The 21712-nt window shown below is 35.1% G+C and overlaps 1 protein-coding gene across 2 annotated transcripts in view; it reads right to left on the bottom strand.

Moving 5' to 3' along the window:
• LOC121967023 (protein MTSS 1-like) overlaps positions 1-21712 on the bottom strand; it is a 78159-nt gene that overhangs the window by 15091 nt on the left and 41356 nt on the right. The window contains exons 12-15 of one of the 2 annotated variants that reach the window (XM_088090862.1): positions 19862-19948; positions 18427-18678; positions 17937-18104; positions 16850-17006 (exon numbers count right to left, since the gene is read on the bottom strand). In XM_088090862.1, coding sequence (XP_087946988.1) covers positions 16850-17006; positions 17937-18104; positions 18427-18678; positions 19862-19948 — 664 coding nt within the window. The remainder of the gene's footprint in view (positions 1-16849; positions 17007-17936; positions 18105-18426; positions 18679-19861; positions 19949-21712) is intronic. The other variant, XM_088090863.1, reaches the window with a different exon arrangement.

Genomic DNA, 21712 nt, shown 5'->3' with positions numbered 1-21712 from the left:
TTTTGGCTATTTTTGAGGAATGTAATGCTATGGCGTGTCTTTTTACGCTATTTAATGCTGTTTGGAGGTGTTTCCAGTGATTTTTGGGAAATGCCATTTTTTGACATTTTTGCCATACTATAGCCTTGCTTTTTCGGTCATTTTTTCAACATGGATTATTATGGTGTTTTGGTGGATTTTTGAAAAAGTTGATGCTGTGGCGTGTTTTTTTTACGCTATGTTATGCTGTTTGGAAGTGGTTCCAGCTGTTTTTTGAAAATGCCATTTTTTGGCATTTTTGCCATACTATAGCCTTGCTTTGTCGGTCACTTTTTCAACATGCATTATTATGGTGTTTTTGGCTATTTTAGAGGAATGTAATGCTACGGCGTGTCTTTTTACGCTCTTTTATGCTGTTTAGAGGTGTTTTTAGCTGTTTTTGGAAAATGTTATATTTTCACATTTCAACTATAGCCTTGCTTTTTTGGTCATTTTTTAATATGCATTAGTGTGGTGGTTTTACACGTTTTGGAAAATATTCCAGCTGTAGGAGGAGGAAGCTTCTACCCAAACATGACAACCCAAAAAGGGGAAAATTTCTACAACATGCCACCTCTGGGCCAGCCAATGAGAAGAGAAAGAGAGTGGAGGGCGTGATGACACAACTGACCATTAAATAAAATAGAAACAACACATTACTTTGTTTGCTTTTTGCTCGTGATGCTTTTGATTCATGATGTGCTTTGATGTTGTTTTCCTGATCTCACTTAGACTCTGTGTTAGATGGTATTTGTAGCTCCTTCAAAAGGGAGTGAGGTACCTTTTATTTTTGATTTACGCTTTTGACATTTTTATCTGTGAATAAAGCCTGCCTCGAGCAGTTTTAACCTGTATCTACGAACCCTTGGTGTAAGTCTTTTCATCCTTATAACAATCCTGTGATCCTGTGTTGTTAAAAGAGACAAAAAAAACAGTTATGGGACAAAAAGTGAATTTTTTGTTTACTGCTTGCCTTTGAACAACTTCAACTCAAAAAAAAAAACCTAAGGGAAGTCAATACCAGCGGTACTCTCGGATCTGCCCTACATCCCCCAAGAGGGAACATGCCGGAAAACACTATACACCGATAGCACTGAATAAATGTGAAAAAAACGACCAAATATGCCATACAGTAGCATGGCAAAAAATGTAAAAATGTGCAATGTCCAATGAACAGCTGAAAAAGACGTAAAATTGGGTATCAAGACTATATTATGATGTTTGGGGCGATTTTTGAGGAATGTAATGCTATGGCGTATAGTTTTACGCTATTTAATGCTGTTTAGAGTTGTTTTTAGCTGTTTTTGGAAAATGCCATTTTTTGACATTTTTGCCATACTATAGCCTTGCTTTTTCGGTCATTTTTTCAACATGCATTATTATGGTGTTTTGGGGGATTTTTGAAAAAGTTGATGCTATGGCGTGTCTTTTTACGCTATTTAATGCTGTTTGGAGGTGTTTCCAGCAATTTTTGGAAAATGCCATTTTTTGACATTTTTGCCATACTATAGCCTTGCTTTTTCGGTCATTATTTCAACATGCATTATTATGGTGTTTTTGGCTATTTTTGAGGAATGTAATGCTATGGCGTGTCTTTTTACGCTCTTTTATGCTGTTTAGAGGTGTTTTTAGCTGTTTTTGGAAAATGCCATTTTTTGACATTTTTGCCATACTATAGCCTTGCTTTTTCGGTCATTTTTTCAACATGCATTATTATGGTGTTTTTGGCTGTTTTTGAGGAATGTAATGCTATGGCGTGTCTTTTTACGCTCTTTTATGCTGTTTGGATGTGTTTTTAGCTGTTTTTGGAAAATGCCATTTTTTGACATTTTTGCCATACTATAGCCTTGCTTTTTCGGTCATTTTTTCAACATGCATTATTATGGTGTTTTTGGCTATTATTGAGGAATGTAATGCTATGGCGTGTCTTTTTACGCTCTTTTATGCTGTTTAGAGGTGTTTTTAGCTGTTTTTGGAAAATGCCATTTTTTGACATTTTTGCCATACTATAGCCTTGCTTTTTCGGTCATTTTTTCAACATGCATTATTATGGTGTTTTTGGCTGTTTTTGAGGAATGTAATGCTATGGCGTGTCTTTTTACGCTCTTTTATGCTGTTTAGAGGTGTTTCCAGCTGTTTTTGGAAATGCCATTTTTTGGCATTTTTGCCATACTATAGCCTTGCTTTTTTCGGTCATTTTTTCAACATGCATTATTATGGTGTTTTTGGCTATTTTGAGGAATGTAATGCTATGGCATGTCTTTTTACGCTCTTTTATGCTGTTTAGAGGTGTTTTTAGCTGTTTTTGAAAATGCCATTTTTGACATTTTGCCATACTATAGCCTTGCTTTTTCGGTCATTTTTTCAACATGCATTATTATGGTGTTTTTGGCTATTTTTGAGGAATGTAATGCTATGGCGTGTCTTTTTACGCTCTTTTATGCTGTTTAGAGGTGTTTTTAGCTGTTTTTGGAAAATGCCATTTTTTGACATTTTTGCCATACTATAGCCTTGCTTTTTCGGTCATTTTTTCAACATGCATTATTATGGTGTTTTTGGCTATTATTGAGGAATGTAATGCTATGGCGTGTCTTTTTACGCTCTTTTATGCTGTTTAGAGGTGCTTTTAGCTGTTTTTGGAAAATGCCATTTTTGACATTTTTGCCATACTATAGCCTTGCTTTTTCGGTCATTTTTCAACATGTATTATTATGGTGTTTTGGGGATTTTTGAAAAGTTGATGCTATGGCGTGTCTTTTTACGCTATTTAATGCTGTTTGAGGTGTTTCCAGCAATTTTTGGAAAATGCCATTTTTGACATTTTGCCATACTATAGCCTTGCTTTTTCGGTCATTTTTTCAACATGCATTATTATGGTGTTTTTGGCTATTATTGAGGAATGTAATGCTATGGCGTGTCTTTTTACGCTCTTTTATGCTGTTTAGAGGTGTTTTTAGCTGTTTTTGGAAAATGCCATTTTTTGACATTTTTGCCATACTATAGCCTTGCTTTTTCGGTCATTTTTTCAACATGCATTATTATGGTGTTTTGGGGGATTTTTGAAAAAGTTGATGCTATGGCGTGTCTTTTTACGCTATTTAATGCTGTTTGGAGGTGTTTCCAGCAATTTTTGGAAAATGCCATTTTTTGACATTTTTGCCATACTATAGCCTTGCTTTTTCGGTCATTTTTTCAACATGCATTATTATGGTGTTTTTGGCTATTATTGAGGAATGTAATGCTATGGCGTGTCTTTTTACGCTCTTTTATGCTGTTTAGAGGTGTTTTTAGCTGTTTTTGGAAAATGCCATTTTTTGCCATTTTTGCCATACTATAGCCTTGCTTTTTCGGTCATTTTTTCAACATGCATTATTATGGTGTTTTTGGCTATTTTTGAGGAATGTAATGCTATGGCATGTCTTTTTACGCTCTTTTATGCTGTTTAGAGGTGTTTTTAGCTGTTTTTGGAAAATGCCATTTTTTGACATTTTTGCCATACTATAGCCTTGCTTTTTCGGTCATTTTTTCAACATGCATTATTATGGTGTTTTTGGCTATTTTTGAGGAATGTAATGCTATGGTGTGTCTTTTTACGCTCTTTTATGCTGTTTAGAGGTGTTTTTAGCTGTTTTTGGAAAATGCCATTTTTGACATTTTTGCCATACTATAGCCTTGCTTTTTCGGTCATTTTTCAACATGCATTATTATGGTGTTTTTGGCTATTTTTGAGGAATGTAATGCTATGGCATGTCTTTTTACGCTCTTTTATGCTGTTTAGAGGTGTTTTTAGCTGTTTTTGGAAAATGCCATTTTTTGACATTTTTGCCATACTATAGCCTTGCTTTTTCGGTCATTTTTTCAACATGCATTATTATGGTGTTTTTGGCTATTATTGAGGAATGTAATGCTATGGCGTGTCTTTTTACGCTCTTTTATGCTGTTTAGAGGTGTTTTTAGCTGTTTTTGGAAAATGCCATTTTTTGACATTTTTGCCATACTATAGCCTTGCTTTTTCGGTCATTTTTTCAACATGCATTATTATGGTGTTTTTGGCTATTTTTGAGGAATGTAATGCTATGGCGTGTCTTTTTACGCTCTTTTATGCTGTTTAGAGGTGTTTTTAGCTGTTTTTGGAAATGCCATTTTTTGGCATTTTTGCCATACTATATGCCTTGCTTTTTCGGTCATTTTTTCAACATGCATTATTATGGTGTTTTTGGCTATTTTTGAGGAATGTAATGCTATGGCGTGTCTTTTACGCTCTTTTATGCTGTTTAGAGGTGTTTTAGCTGTTTTTGGAAAATGCCATTTTTGACATTTTTGCCATACTATAGCCTTGCTTTTTCGGTCATTTTTTCAACATGTATTATTATGGTGTTTTGGGGGATTTTTGAAAAAGTTGATGCTATGGCGTGTCTTTTTACGCTATTTAATGCTGTTTGGAGGTGTTTTAGCAATTTTTGGAAAATGCCATTTTTGACATTTTGCCATACTATAGCCTTGCTTTTTTCGGTCATTTTTCAACATGCATTATTATGGTGTTTTTGGCTATTATTGAGGAATGTAATGCTATGGCGTGTCTTTTTACGCTCTTTTATGCTGTTTAGAGGTGTTTTTAGCTGTTTTTGGAAAATGCCATTTTTTGACATTTTTGCCATACTATAGCCTTGCTTTTTCGGTCATTTTTTCAACATGCATTATTATGGTGTTTTTGGCGATTTTTGAGAAAGTTGATGCTATGACGTTTCTTTTTACGCTATTTAATGCTGTTTGGAGGTGTTTTCAGCTGTTTTTGGGAAATGCCATTTTTTGACATTTTTGCCATACTATAGCCTTGCTTTTTCGGTCATTTTTCAACATGCATTATTATGGTGTTTTTGGCTATTATTGAGGAATGTAATGCTATGGCGTGTCTTTTTACGCTCTTTTATGCTGTTTAGAGGTGTTTTTAGCTGTTTTTGGAAAATGCCATTTTTTGCCATTTTTGCCATACTATAGCCTTGCTTTTTCGGTCATTTTTTCAACATGCATTATTATGGTGTTTTTGGCTATTTTTGAGGAATGTAATGCTATGGCATGTCTTTTTACGCTCTTTTATGCTGTTTAGAGGTGTTTTAGCTGTTTTTGGAAAATGCCATTTTTGACATTTTGCCATACTATAGCCTTGCTTTTTCGGTCATTTTTTCAACATGCATTATTATGGTGTTTTTGGCTATTTTTGAGGAATGTAATGCTATGGCGTGTCTTTTTACGCTCTTTTATGCTGTTTAGAGGTGTTTTTAGCTGTTTTGGAAAATGCCATTTTGACATTTTGCCATACTATAGCCTTGCTTTTTCGGTCATTTTTTCAACATGCATTATTATGGTGTTTTTGGCTATTATTGAGGAATGTAATGCTATGGCGTGTCTTTTACGCTCTTTTATGCTGTTTAGAGGTGTTTTTAGCTGTTTTTGGAAAATGCCATTTTTTGACATTTTTGCCATACTATAGCCTTGCTTTTTCGGTCATTTTTTCAACATGCATTATTATGGTGTTTTTGGCTATTTTTGAGGAATGTAATGCTATGGCGTGTCTTTTTACGCTCTTTTATGCTGTTTAGAGGTGTTTTTAGCTGTTTTTGGAAATTCCATTTTTGACATTTTTGCCATACTATAGCCTTGCTTTTTTCGGTCATTTTTCAACATGCATTATTATGGTGTTTTTGGCAATTATTGAGGAATGTAATGCTATGGCGTGTCTTTTTACGCTCTTTTATGCTGTTTAGAGGTGTTTTAGCTGTTTTGGAAAATGCCATTTTTGACATTTTGCCATACTATAGCCTTGCTTTTTCTGTCATTTTTCAACATGCATTATTATGGTGTTTTGGGGATTTTTGAGGAAAGTTGATGCTATGGCGTGTCTTTTACGCTCTTTAATGCTGTTTAGAGGTGTTTTAGCAATTTTTGGAAAATGCCATTTTTTGACATTTTTTGCCATACTATACCCTTGCTTTTTCGGTCATTTTTTCAACATGCATTATTATGGTGTTTTTGGCTATTATTGAGGAATGTAATGCTATGGCGTGTCTTTTTACGCTCTTTTATGCTGTTTAGAGGTGTTTTTAGCTGTTTTTGGAAAATGCCATTTTTTGACATTTTTGCCATACTATAGCCTTGCTTTTTCGGTCATTTTTTCAACATGCATTATTATGGTGTTTTTGGCTATTTTTGAGGAATGTAATGCTATGGCATGTCTTTTTACGCTCTTTTATGCTGTTTAGAGGTGTTTTTAGCTGTTTTGGAAAATGCCATTTTTGACATTTTGCCATACTATAGCCTTGCTTTTTGGTCATTTTTTCAACATGCATTATTATGGTGTTTTGGGGATTTTTGAAAAGTTGATGCTATGGCGTGTCTTTTACGCTATTTAATGCTGTTTGGAGGTGTTTTAGCAATTTTGGAAAATGCCATTTTTGACATTTTGCCATACTATAGCCTTGCTTTTTCGGTCATTTTTTCAACATGCATTATTATGGTGTTTTTGGCTATTTTTGAGGAATGTAATGCTATGGCGTGTCTTTTTACGCTCTTTTATGCTGTTTAGAGGTGTTTTTAGCTGTTTTTGGAAAATGCCATTTTTTGACATTTTTGCCATACTATAGCCTTGCTTTTTCGGTCATTTTTTCAACATGCATTATTATGGTGTTTTTGGCTATTTTTGAGGAATGTAATGCTATGGCATGTCTTTTTACGCTCTTTTATGCTGTTTAGAGGTGTTTTTAGCTGTTTTTGGAAAATGCCATTTTTTGACATTTTTGCCATACTATAGCCTTGCTTTTTTGGTCATTTTTTCAACATGCATTATTATGGTGTTTTGGGGGATTTTTGAGGAAAGTTGATGCTATGGCGTGTCTTTTACGCTATTTAATGCTGTTTAGAGGTGTTTTAGCAATTTTTGGAAAATGCCATTTTTGACATTTTGCCATACTATAGCCTTGCTTTTTCGGTCATTTTTTCAACATGCATTATTATGGTGTTGTTGGGGATTTTTGAATAAGTTAATGCTATGGCGCGTCTTTTACGCTATTTAATGCTGTTTAGAGGTGTTTCCAGCAATTTTGGAAAATGCCATTTTTTGACATTTTTGCCATACTATAGCCTTGCTTTTTCGGTCATTTTTTCAACATGCATTATTATGGTGTTTTTGGCTATTATTGAGGAATGTAATGCTATGGCGTGTCTTTTTACGCTCTTTTATGCTGTTTAGAGGTGTTTTTAGCTGTTTTTGGAAAATGCCATTTTTTGACATTTTTGCCATACTATAGCCTTGCTTTTTTGGTCATTTGTTCAACATGCATTATTATGGTGTTTTTGGCTATTTTTGAGGAATGTAATGCTATGGTGTGTCTTTTTACGCTCTTTTATGCTGTTTAGAGGTGTTTTTAGCTGTTTTTGGAAAATGCCATTTTTTGACATTTTTGCCATACTATAGCCTTGCTTTTTCGGTCATTTTTCAACATGCATTATTATGGTGTTTTTGGCTATTATTGAGGAATGTAATGCTATGGCGTGTCTTTTTACGCTCTTTTATGCTGTTTAGAGGTGTTTTTAGCTGTTTTTGGAAAATGCCATTTTTGACATTTTGCCATACTATAGCCTTGCTTTTTCGGTCATTTTTTCAACATGCATTATTATGGTGTTTTTGGCTATTATTGAGGAATGTAATGCTATGGCATGTCTTTTTACGCTCTTTTATGCTGTTTAGAGGTGTTTTAGCTGTTTTTGGAAAATGCCATTTTTGACATTTTGCCATACTATAGCCTTGCTTTTTCGGTCATTTTTTCAACATGCATTATTATGGTGTTTTTGGCTATTATTGAGGAATGTAATGCTATGGCGTGTCTTTTTACGCTCTTTTATGCTGTTTAGAGGTGTTTTTAGCTGTTTTTGGAAAATGCCATTTTTTGACATTTTTGCCATACTATAGCCTTGCTTTTTCTGTCATTTTTTCAACATGTATTATTATGGTGTTTTGGGGGATTTTTGAAAAAGTTGATGCTATGGCGTGTCTTTTTACGCTATTTAATGCTGTTTGGAGGTGTTTCCAGCAATTTTTGGAAAATGCCATTTTTTGACATTTTTGCCATACTATAGCCTTGCTTTTTCGGTCATTTTTTCAACATGCATTATTATGGTGTTTTTGGCTATTATTGAGGAATGTAATGCTATGGCGTGTCTTTTTACGCTCTTTTATGCTGTTTAGAGGTGTTTTAGCTGTTTTTGGAAAATGCCATTTTTTGACATTTTTTGCCATACTATAGCCTTGCTTTTTCGGTCATTTTTTCAACATGCATTATTATGGTGTTTTTGGCTATTATTGAGGAATGTAATGCTATGGCGTGTCTTTTTACGCTCTTTTATGCTGTTTAGAGGTGTTTTTAGCTGTTTTTGGAAAATGCCATTTTTGACATTTTTGCCATACTATAGCCTTGCTTTTTTGGTCATTTTTTCAACATGCATTATTATGGTGTTTTGGGGGATTTTTGAAAAAGTTGATGCTATGGCGTGTCTTTTTACGCTATTTAATGCTGTTTGGAGGTGTTTCCAGCAATTTTTGGAAAATGCCATTTTTTGACATTTTTGCCATACTATAGCCTTGCTTTTTCGGTCATTTTTTCAACATGCATTATTATGGTGTTTTTGGCTATTTTTGAGGAATGTAATGCTATGGCGTGTCTTTTTACGCTCTTTTATGCTGTTTAGAGGTGTTTTTAGCTGTTTTTGGAAAATGCCATTTTTTGACATTTTTGCCATACTATAGCCTTGCTTTTTTGGTCATTTTTTCAACATGCATTATTATGGTGTTTTTGGCTATTTTTGAGGAATGTAATGCTATGGCATGTCTTTTTACGCTCTTTTATGCTGTTTGGAGGTGTTTTTCGCTGTTTTTGGAAAATGCCATTTTTTGACATTTTTGCCATACTATAGCCTTGCTTTTTTGGTCATTTTTTCAACATGCATTATTATGGTGTTTTGGGGGATTTTTGAAAAAGTTGATGCTATGGCGTGTCTTTTACGCTATTTAATGCTGTTTGGAGGTGTTTCCAGCAATTTTTGGAAAATGCCATTTTTGACATTTTGCCATACTACTATAGCCTTGCTTTTTTGGTCATTTTTTCAACATGCATTATTATGGTGTTTTGGGGGATTTTTGAAAAAGTTGATGCTATGGCGTGTCTTTTTACGCTATTTAATGCTGTTTGGAGGTGTTTCCAGCAATTTTTGGAAAATGCCATTTTTTGACATTTTTGCCATACTATAGCCTTGCTTTTTCGGTCATTTTTTCAACATGCATTATTATGGTGTTTTTGGCTATTATTGAGGAATGTAATGCTATGGCGTGTCTTTTACGCTCTTTTATGCTGTTTAGAGGTGTTTTTAGCTGTTTTTTGGAAAATGCCATTTTTGACATTTTGCCATACTATAGCCTTGCTTTTTCGGTCATTTTTCAACATGCATTATTATGGTGTTTTTGGCTATTTTTGAGGAATGTAATGCTATGGCGTGTCTTTTTACGCTCTTTTATGCTGTTTAGAGGTGTTTTAGCTGTTTTTGGAAAATGCCATTTTTGACATTTTGCCATACTATAGCCTTGCTTTTTTCGGTCATTTTTCAACATGCATTATTATGGTGTTTTTGGCTATTTTGAGGAATGTAATGCTATGGCATGTCTTTTTACGCTCTTTTATGCTGTTTAGAGGTGTTTCCAGCTGTTTTTGGAAATGCCATTTTTTGGCATTTTTGCCATACTATAGCCTTGCTTTTTTGGTCATTTTTTCAACACGCATTATTATGGTGTTTTTGGCTATTATTGAGGAATGTAATGCTATGGCGTGTCTTTTACGCTCTTTTATGCTGTTTAGAGGTGTTTTAGCTGTTTTTGAAAATGCCATTTTTTGACATTTTTGCCATACTATAGCCTTGCTTTTTCGGTCATTTTTCAACATGCATTATTATGGTGTTTTGGCTATTTTTGAGGAATGTAATGCTATGGCGTGTCTTTTACGCTCTTTTATGCTGTTTGGAGGTGTTTTTAGCTGTTTTGGAAAATGCCATTTTTGACATTTTTGCCATACTATAGCCTTGCTTTTTTGGTCATTTTTTCAACACGCATTATTATGGTGTTTTTGGCTATTATTGAGGAATGTAATGCTATGGCGTGTCTTTTTACGCTCTTTTATGCTGTTTAGAGGTGTTTTTAGCTGTTTTTGGAAAATGCCATTTTTGACATTTTTGCCATACTATAGCCTTGCTTTTTCGGTCATTTTTTCAACATGCATTATTATGGTGTTTTGGGGGATTTTTGAAAAAGTTGATGCTATGGCGTGTCTTTTTACGCTATTTAATGCTGTTTGGAGGTGTTTCCAGCAATTTTTGGAAAATGCCATTTTTTGACATTTTTGCCATACTATAGCCTTGCTTTTTCGGTCATTTTTTCAACATGCATTATTATGGTGTTTTTGGCTATTATTGAGGAATGTAATGCTATGGCGTGTCTTTTTACGCTCTTTTATGCTGTTTAGAGGTGTTTTTAGCTGTTTTTGGAAAATGCCATTTTTGACATTTTGCCATACTATAGCCTTGCTTTTTCGGTCATTTTTCAACATGCATTATTATGGTGTTTTTGGCTATTATTGAGGAATGTAATGCTATGGCGTGTCTTTTTACGCTCTTTTATGCTGTTTAGAGGTGTTTTTAGCTGTTTTGGAAAATGCCATTTTTGACATTTTTGCCATACTATAGCCTTGCTTTTTTGGTCATTTTTCAACATGCATTATTATGGTGTTTTGGGGATTTTGAAAAAGTTGATGCTATGGCGTGTCTTTTTACGCTATTTAATGCTGTTTGGAGGTGTTTCCAGCAATTTTTGGAAAATGCCATTTTTTGACATTTTTGCCATACTATAGCCTTGCTTTTTCGGTCATTTTTTCAACATGCATTATTATGGTGTTTTTGGCTATTTTTGAGGAATGTAATGCTATGGCGTGTCTTTTTACGCTCTTTTATGCTGTTTAGAGGTGTTTTTAGCTGTTTTTGGAAAATGCCATTTTTTGACATTTTTGCCATACTATAGCCTTGCTTTTTCTGTCATTTTTTCAACATGTATTATTATGGTGTTTTGGCTATTTTTGAGGAATGTAATGCTATGGCATGTCTTTTTACGCTCTTTTATGCTGTTTAGAGGTGTTTTTAGCTGTTTTGGAAAATGCCATTTTTGACATTTTGCCATACTATAGCCTTGCTTTTTCGGTCATTTTTCAACATGCATTATTATGGTGTTTTTGGCTATTTTTGAGGAATGTAATGCTATGGCGTGTCTTTTTACGCTCTTTTATGCTGTTTAGAGGTGTTTTTAGCTGTTTTGGAAAATGCCATTTTTTGACATTTTTGCCATACTATAGCCTTGCTTTTTCGGTCATTTTTTCAACATGCATTATTATGGTGTTTTTGGCTATTTTTGAGGAATGTAATGCTATGGCATGTCTTTTTACGCTCTTTTATGCTGTTTAGAGGTGTTTTTAGCTGTTTTTGGAAAATGCCATTTTTTGACATTTTTGCCATACTATAGCCTTGCTTTTTCGGTCATTTTTTCAACATGCATTATTATGGTGTTTTGGGGGATTTTTGAAAAAGTTGATGCTATGGCGTGTCTTTTTACGCTATTTAATGCTGTTTGGAGGTGTTTCCAGCAATTTTGGAAAATGCCATTTTTGACATTTTGCCATACTATAGCCTTGCTTTTTCGGTCATTTTTCAACATGCATTATTATGGTGTTTTGGCTATTATTGAGGAATGTAATGCTATGGCGTGTCTTTTTACGCTCTTTTATGCTGTTTAGAGGTGTTTTAGCTGTTTTTGGAAAATGCCATTTTTGACATTTTGCCATACTATAGCCTTGCTTTTTCGGTCATTTTTCAACATGCATTATTATGGTGTTTTTGGATTTTTGAGGAATGTAATGCTATGGCATGTCTTTTTACGCTCTTTTATGCTGTTTAGAGGTGTTTTAGCTGTTTTGGAAAAGGCCATTTTTTGACTTTTTTGCCATACTATAGCCTTGTTTTTTCGGTCATTTTTCAACATGCATTATTATGGTGTTTTTGGCTATTATTGAGGAATGTAATGCTATGGCGTGTCTTTTACGCTCTTTTATGCTGTTTAGAGGTGTTTTTAGCTGTTTTGGAAAATGCCATTTTTGACATTTTGCCATACTATAGCCTTGCTTTTTGGTCATTTTTTCAACATGCATTATTATGGTGTTTTGGGGATTTTTGAAAAGTTGATGCTATGGCGTGTCTTTTTACGCTATTTAATGCTGTTTGGAGGTGTTTCCAGCAATTTTTGGAAAATGCCATTTTTTGACATTTTTGCCATACTATAGCCTTGCTTTTTCGGTCATTTTTTCAACATGCATTATTATGGTGTTTTTGGCTATTTTTGAGGAATGTAATGCTATGGCGTGTCTTTTTACGCTCTTTTATGCTGTTTAGAGGTGTTTTTAGCTGTTTTTGGAAAATGCCATTTTTGACATTTTGCCATACTATAGCCTTGCTTTTTCGGTCATTTTTTCAACATGCATTATTATGGTGTTTTGGCTATTTTTGAGGAATGTAATGCTATGGCATGTCTTTTTACGCTCTTTTATGCTGTTTAGAGGTGTTTTAGCTGTTTTGGAAAATGCCATTTTTGACATTTTTGCCATACTATAGCCTTGCTTTTTTGGTCATTTTTTCAACATGCATTATTATGGTGTTTTTGGCTATTTTTGAGGAATGTAATGCTATGGCATGTCTTTTTACGCTCTTTTATGCTGTTTAGAGGTGTTTTTAGCTGTTTTTGGAAAATGCCATTTTTTGACATTTTTGCCATACTATAGCCTTGCTTTTTCGGCCATTTTTTCAACATGCATTATTATGGTGTTTTTGGCTATTTTTGAGGAATGTAATGCTATGGCGTGTCTTTTTACGCTCTTTTATGCTGTGTGGATGTGTTTTCAGCTGTTTTTGGAAAATGCCATTTTTTGGCATTTTTGCCATACTATAGCCTTGCTTTTTCGGTCATTTTTTCAAAATGCATTATTATGGTGTTTTGGGGGATTTTTGAAAAAGTTGATGCTATGGCGTGTCTTTTTACGCTATTTAATGCTGTTTAGAGGTGTTTTAGCTGTTTTTGGAAAATGCCATTTTTGGCATTTTGCCATACTATAGCCTTGCTTTTTCGGTCATTTTTTCAACATGCATTATTATGGTGTTTTGGGGGATTTTTGAAAAAGTTGATGCTATGGCGTGTCTTTTTACGCTATTTAATGCTGTTTTGAGGTGTTTTCAGCTGTTTTTGGAAAATGCCATTTTTTGGCATTTTTGCCGTACTATAGCCTTGCTTTTTCGGTCATCTTTTCAAAATGCATTATTATGGTGTTTTGTGGGATTTTTGAAAAGTTGATGCCATGGCGTATCTTTTTACGCTATTTAATGATGTTTGAAAGTGTTTCCAGCTGTTTTTTGGAAAATGCCATTTTTTGACATTTTTGCCATACTATAGCCTTGCTTTTTCTGTCATTTTTTCAACATGCATTATTATGGTGTTTTGGGGGATTTTTGAAAAAGTTGATGCTATGGCGTGTCTTTTTACGCTATTTAATGCTGTTTTGAGGTGTTTTCAGCTGTTTTTGGAAAATGCCATTTTTTGGCATTTTTGCCGTACTATAGCCTTGCTTTTTCGGTCATCTTTTCAAAATGCATTATTATGGTGTTTTGTGGGATTTTTGAAAAGTTGATGCCATGGCGTATCTTTTTACGCTATTTAATGATGTTTGAAAGTGTTTCCAGCTGTTTTTTGGAAAATGCCATTTTTTGACATTTTTGCCATACTATAGCCTTGCTTTTTCTGTCATTTTTTCAACATGCATTATTATGGTGTTTTGGGGGATTTTTGAAAAAGTTGATGCTATGGCGTGTCTTTTTACGTTATTTAATGCTGTTTGGAGGTGTTTCCAGCGATTTTTGGAAAATGCCATTTTTTGGCATTTTTGCCATACTATAGCCTTGCTTTTTCGGTCATTTTTTCAACATGCATTATTATGGTGTTTTTGGCTATTTTTGAGGAATGTAATGCTATGGCGTGTCTTTTTACGCTCTTTTATGCTGTGTGGATGTGTTTTCAGCTGTTTTTGGAAAATGCCATTTTTTGGCATTTTTGCCATACTATAGCCTTGCTTTTTCTGTCATTTTTTCAAAATGCATTATTATGGTGTTTTGGGGGATTTTTCAAAAAGTTGATGCTATGGCGTGTCTTTTTACGTTATTTAATGCTGTTTGGAGGTGTTTCCAGCTGTTTTTGGAAAATGCCATTTTTTGGCATTTTTGCCATACTATAGCCTTGCTTTTTTGGTCATTTTTTCAGCATGCATTATTATGGTGTTTTGGGGGATTTTTGAAAAAGTTGATGCTATGGCGTGTCTTTTTACGCTATTTAATGCTGTTTTGAGGTGTTTTCAGCTGTTTTTGGAAAATGCCATTTTTTGGCATTTTTGCCATATTATAGCCTTGCTTTTTCAGTCATTTTTCCAACATGCATTATTATGGTGTTTTGGGGGATTTTTGAAAAAGTTGATACTATGGCGTGTCTTTTTACCCTATTTAATACCGTTTGGAGGTGTTTCCAGCGATTTTTGGGAAATGCCATTTTTTGACATTTTTGCCATACTATAGCCTTGCTTTTTTGGTCATTTTTTCAACACGCATTATTATGGTGTTTTTGGCTATTTTTGAGGAATGTAATGCTATGGCATGTCTTTTTACGCTCTTTTATGCTGTTTGGAGGTGTTTTTATCTGTTTTTGGAAAATGCCATTTTTTGACATTTTTGCCATACTATAGCCTTGCTTTTTGGTCATTTTTTCAACATGCATTTTTATGATGTTTTGGTGGATTTTTGAAAAAGTTGAAGCTATGGCGTGTCTTTTTACGCTATTTAATGCTGTTTTGAGATGTTTCCAGCTGTTTTTTGGAAATGGTATTTTTTCGCATTTTTGCCATACTATAGCCTTGCTTTTTCGGTCATTTTTTCAACATGCATTATTATGGTGTTTTTGGCTGTTTTTGAGGAATGTAATGCTATGGCGTGTCTTTTTATGCTCTTTTATGCTGTTTAGAGGTGCTTTAGCTGTTTTTGGAAAATGCCATTTTTTGGCATTTTTGCCATACTATAGCCTTGATTTTTGGTCATTTTTTCAACATGCATTATTATGGTGTTTTGGGGGATTTTTGAAAAAGTTGATGCTATGACGTGTCTTTTTACGTTATTTAATGCTGTTTGGAGGTGTTTCCAGCGATTTTTGGAAAATGCCATTTTTTGGCATTTTTGCCATACTATAGCCTTGCTTTTTCGGTCATCTTTTCAACATGCATTATTATGGTGTTTTGGGGGATTTTTGAAAAAGTTGATGCTATGGCGTGTCTTTGAGGAATGTAATACTATGGCGTATAGTTTTACGCTATTTAATGCTGTTTAGAGGTGTTTTCAGCTGTTTTTGGAAAATGCCATTTTTTGGCATTTTTGCCATACTATAGCCTTGCTTTTTCGGTCATCTTTTCAACATGCATTATTATGGTGTTTTTGGCTATTTTTGAGGAATGTAATGCTATGGAGTGTATTTTTACACTCTTTTATGCTGTTTTGAGGTGTTTTCAGCTGTTTTTGGGAAATGCCATTATTTGACATTTTTGCCATACTATAGCCTTGCTTTTTCTGTCATTTTTTCAACATGCATTATTATGGTGTTTTTGGCTATTTTGAGGAATGTAATGCTATGGCGTATAGTTTTACGCTATTTAATGCTGTTTGGAGGTGTTTTCAGCTGTTTTTGGAAAATGCCATTTTTTGGCATTTTTGCCATACTATAGCCTTGCTTTTTCTGTCATTTTTTCAACATGCATTATTATGGTGTTTTTGGCTATTTTTGAGGAATGTAATGCTATGGCGTGTCTTTTTACGCTCTTTTATGCTGTTTAGAGGTGTTTTTAGCTGTTTTTGGGAAAGGCCATTTTTTGACATTTTTGCCATACTATAGTCTTGCTTTTTCGGTCATTTTTTCAACATGCATTATTATGGTGTTTTGTGGGATTTTTGAAAAAGTTGACGCTATGGCATGTCTTTTTACGCTATTTAATACTGTTTGGAGGTGTTTCCAGCAATTTTTGGAAAATGCCATTTTTTGACATTTTTGCCATACTATAGCCTTGATTTTTGGTCATTTTTTCAACATGCATTATTATGTTGTTTTCGTGGATTTTTGAAAAAGTTGATGCTATGGCGTGTCTTTTTACGCTATTTAATGCTGTTTGGAGGTGTTTCCAGCGATTTTTGGAAAATGCCATTTTTTGGCATTTTTGCCATACTATAGCCTTGCTTTTTCGGTCATTTTTTCAACATGGATTATTATGGTGTTTTTGGCTGTTTTTGAGGAATGTAATGCTATGGCGTGTCTTTTTACGCTATTTAATGCTGTGTGGAGGTGTTTCCAGCAATTTTTAGGAAATGCCATTTTTTGACATTTTTGCCATACTGTGGCCTCCCTTTTTTGGTCATTTTTTCAACATGTATTATTATCGTGTTTTTGGCAATTTTTAAGGCATGAAATGCTATATTGTGTCTTTTCATGCTATTTTATGCTGTTTGTTTGGAGGTGTTTTCATTCCATTGTTTTGAAATACTATGATTTTTTAAAAATAATTTAAACTTGAAATAAAAGCATTGGACAGGATCACGACCTGTGTGTTTGTGCATTTACCTTGTGAGGGGATGGCGTCCTCCGAGCAGCAGGGTGTGTTGGTCTGGCTGCTGTAGCCACTGGAGCCCTGCAGTGAGTCTCTGCTGGATCCGTGGATCTCCAGCTGGAGGCCTCGGGCCAGCGCTCGGGCCAACTCCTCATGCGCCTCCCTGTCCTCCTGCCGGCGTCCACAAGCATTATTGATTTTCTCGCGTTTTTCTCGTATTTATTGATTTGACAGTACAAAGACACATAAAATGTCACTCCACTACTCATTTGTTTTGAATCTCTTCCCATCATAAATGACACATTATCAACATTATCTTTATAAATTTTGTATTAGGGCTGTAAAAATAACACTTTAATTTCAATTTGATAATTAACCCTTTGAAACCTGAGCAAACTGTTTTATTTCTTTCCATAACACAGAGCAAAGGCAACAAGCAACTTTTTTTTTTTGGCCAAAATTTGTAAAAAAGTTGCACTTAACATTACCTAAAAATAAGCAAAAAAAATAGTAGAAAACTGAAATAAGAATATATAGTATATGTATTTATTTTATTTATTATATAATTTTTCTATGACATTTTACATATAAACTTATAATTATGCACATCGTTTTCTCAACATTTCCCCCTTTATAGGAAAATATTATAAACAGATAAATCTGCATGTTCAACTTTTGCTGTAAAGCTGTGAAGGCGGCGAGCAGGTTTAATGAGTTTCTGCGCCCAGTGTGATGACGTGTAACGTCCCCCACAGACACTGTAGTCCCGTTCAGCAACTTCTTAACAACCGACGAGTAAAACCTTAAAAGTTCTAAAAATGGGTTTATACGGACGTATTTTTTGTTGTGGAACAAAACATCTAAATATCTTCAACTTGTGTTAACCACAGACCTTATTCAAGACATTTCAGTGAAAAGCCATTCAAAAAACCCAGAGGCTTTGAAACGAGGGAACCACAAGTGTGAGAAATACCAACTGTATTTTTGGACTTCACCACTCTATTGATGTTTGAGAATAATTACATTCATTCATCACAGAACATGTCATTTTTTGGTTGCTTGACAGCCCTAATTTATACATATTTTTAAACACCGTCTGACCTTGGGCGATGTCACAGAGTGGCCTCCTTTGACCCCCTGTGGCTCCTCCCCTGGTGTGGAAACGTCAGTGCCCTGGTGGCTGCTGGGATCTGTAGTCTCTCTCTTGTCCTTGCTCTTCTTCAGGGTGTTGACCGTTGATTGGTCATAAGGACCCGGTCTGGCCCAGTCCTACACAGACAAACAGGACCGGAGACAACGTGGGATCAATCTGCTGATTTTCTCACTTACACATCAACTGAAAATGAATCGGTTTGTTTTTTTTATTGATGGTCATGTTGTCAGTGTTTTTTAACTATTGACTGGAATTTGTCCTTCATTTTAAAATCGTATCGACCAAATGATAAAAGGCTACAAAAAATGGATTAGGAAAAAATTTAGAAACAAAAAAAGAGCGTCACTTGAAGATCATGAAATAAACAAAATCTGAGGATAAAGAGGAGGAGGAGGAGGTGGAGGAGGAGGAGGACAGCGGGGAGGACGAGGGTCAAACCTTCCAGGAGGGAACTCTGGAGAACGGGATCATCCCGAGCCCCGAGGGGCTGAGAGGCGGGAACTCTCCTGACTGGCCGCAGCCCGAGCGACACCACGGCCACACGGGAGACGCAGACGAACAGGAGGGCGAGGAGATGGGGGAGGTGGTGGAGGAGGAGGTGAAGTATGGAGGGTGGAGGTGGCTGTCCTGGGCCTGCAGTACCAATCCGTGCAGACAGAGGGCAGCGTGATGGTCGAAGCCGTTTGACAGCTGAGGGTGAGCGGATGAGGAAGAGGCACATTTCAAATTAAAGATGACAAAAATGTTGAGGATGTGAAAACGTGATCGCAGAAGAGGAGGTGCAACATGAAGCAGGAGCCGTCACCCTGACCCAAGCAGCACAGTGACAACACGAAACAACAAACCTGAGTGTGTGACGCTGGCTCGACCGACCCAAAAACCTCACCAAAGTGAGTGTGTGTGTGTTCTTGTGCATGCCACATAGTGAGGACATTCTGCAGCAGAGTGAGGACACTTTTCAAAGGATGTTTGAGGGGCAGGACTTGGTTTTCGGGTTCAGTTGGGGTTAGGCAGGAGTTCGGGATGCATTATATCAATGAGGGTCTCTTGGCACGGACCAGATGTTTTGTGGCTCACTTTGTTTCGGTGGGTGAAGTGGACGCTGGTGTGGAGCGCGTGAGAGTTCATGATTTTTTACATTAATGAGTCTAATTTTCTCCGTTTGAGATATGTTATCAAGAATACTGGACATCAAAAAATTTAAAAAAAGTGAATCTGTGAATCAACTGTGTAAAATTAAAAAGGTTTTAACCTGTGATGAGAAGATTTGGTGTCTCGTGTTTTCTTTTATTCCAGCTTTCGAACAGTTTTCAGATTATAAAATAATAACAGGAGGCAAAATGGGAGGTAGAGCTAAAAAAAATCAAGCTTATGAATTTGTGCAGTGCGCTGCTCTCTGCTGTTAAAAGTCCAGCTCACTCTATACGTTTTTCCTCTGCAGTTAAATATAATAAACAGTAACAAAGATGACATTTTGTTGTTTCTAATGCTGCTGTTACGTTCGTGATTAATGAGTTCGTGGTCAACAGTAACAGAATAAACTTTATTGCATAAACAATAAAATATCTTCTCACCTTCAACTGAATATTGGCAGTTTTAGTTTCGGCAAGACTCATTTGAAAGTGTCAGTGAAGGTAAAACGTATTAACTTGTGTAAATAAAGGCCCGGCTTAAATCACCGCGGCAACCAAGATTTGAAATCCTGGCGCCGCGTCGGGGTTTGGCTTTTAGTTGTGATAGTTAAGGTTACAGTGACGAGCTCGGGAACGCATTTTATCAATGAGAGTAAGTACACGCAGGTGTGTGTGTGTGTGTGTGTGTGTGTGTGTGTGTGTGTGTGTGTGTGTGTGTGTTGTCAAGAGTAGGTGTTCACCTCTTGCAGCCCAGAGTGAGGCTCGGTGTGTGAGGGTGAGGAAGAGGAAGGAGAGGAAGGGTCCTCAGATAAAGCAGAGACACAGGACTGCAGCAGAGCCATGCAAAGCACACACACACACACACACACACACACACACACACACACACACACACACACACACACACAGAGCAGCCAAGAAAACAAACACAGAGAGAGAAACAGACAGAAAAAAGCATGAAACGAGTTAGTGGTAAAATAATCTCAGAGTTAACTAGAAAAAGCATTTCCTGCAGAACATGCATGAACAAGCTGAAATCAGTTTAAGACCATGGCTGAAAAAGCAGAAATATGTAGCTGAAAATGCAAAAAAAAAAAATTACAAATGATTACAAATATTACTGATAATAAAATAAAATAATTAAAAAGTGTCAGACATGAAAGCTGAACTGCTTTAAACTGAAGACGCTGCAAGTTGAACTTTACAGTGAAGTGAGCTGAAGCGGATCTGAAAAATGTTCCTAATTCTTTTAAATGGAAAGAAAAAGTTGAAAAAGGTTGATTATTTTAAAAAGCATAAATAGTTGAAATGAGAAAAGTAATAGCACACACGTCCATTTGATAGCTGAATGGTTTAAATAGCTGAAAGTACGTGAAATAAAGTTCGGTGGGTAAATTAATAAGTTTAAGAATAAAGATTTGGATAAAAACAAAAGTCCTGCAGAGCGTAGAAGCATTAAAACAGCCAAAGAAGAAGCTGCAGCACAAAGACGAAGCAGAAGTGACAGATGGAGCAGAGGCAGGCTCAGCAGGCGCAGTGATTCGATAAAGGCTTCATTAATGTTCGTAACACGAATCATAGTTTTGTTTGGGTTTCTGACTTCGGTTAAACACTGAATGTTGAGTTCGGTATTCGGTGGATTTGTTAAAGGTCATGATTAGTGGTTAATATTTCTAAATGAAATATTTATGACATAATGTGATGTAACTATACTATAAAATGACTTTAAAAATGAATTTTCCATCACTTTATACTACGATAACTTTGATACATTTTTGACATACTATACTTTGACCTTTTGTGGGGAATTTTTGTAATAAACTACACGATGACTGTTTTTGGTTGACATACTATAATCTGACATTTTCTGATTAATTTCGTCAGCATGTTATACTATGACTTTTTTTAATGAAATTGTTCGACATACTAAACTTTGACTTTTTGTTTTTGTAAAGAAAACTTTTTTCTGGATGAAATTTTCTGATGTTGTATTCATGAAGCTTTCGACATACAAAACAGTGACAGTTTTTATTCATTTTGCCCTGGTTTGGTGATTTTTATTTTTATATACTATACTATGACTCATTGTGATGAAAATTTCAACATCCTATACTATAATGTTTATCAATTAAGGTTTTTTTAACTAAGTATACTCTGACTTTTTTTGATGATTTTTTTCAACACACTATACTATGACACTGTTTAAGGATATATTTTTAATGGCATGCAGTAATTTCATTATGATTTTATTATTTTTCACTTAATTTTTAAGTATCTTTCATGTCATTTTATGCCATGACTTTCTGTGTTTTTTAATGGAAGACTTCATTTGGACTTAATATTTTTATGGTATACTATATTTTGACTTTTTATGATTTCTTTTTAATGACACACCATGCTTTGATTTTTTTAAATGAATTTTTATGACATTGTAAATTGTAATTTTTTATGACTGTCAATGGCGTTCTTCACTGTGAGGTTTTCTAATAATTGTATGAAATATTATGGTTTGACTTTTTAAATGTATTTTATTGTATATCATACTATGACTTTTTTACTGTACTATGCTACGATTATTTTTTTAATGACAT

The sequence above is a fragment of the Plectropomus leopardus genome, chromosome 17 (assembly GCF_026936395.1).
Source record: "Plectropomus leopardus strain MGB_pleo_1.0 chromosome 17, ASM2693639v1, whole genome shotgun sequence".
NCBI lineage: Eukaryota > Metazoa > Chordata > Actinopteri > Perciformes > Serranidae > Plectropomus > Plectropomus leopardus.
This window is presented reverse-complemented; position numbering and strand designations above follow the sequence as displayed.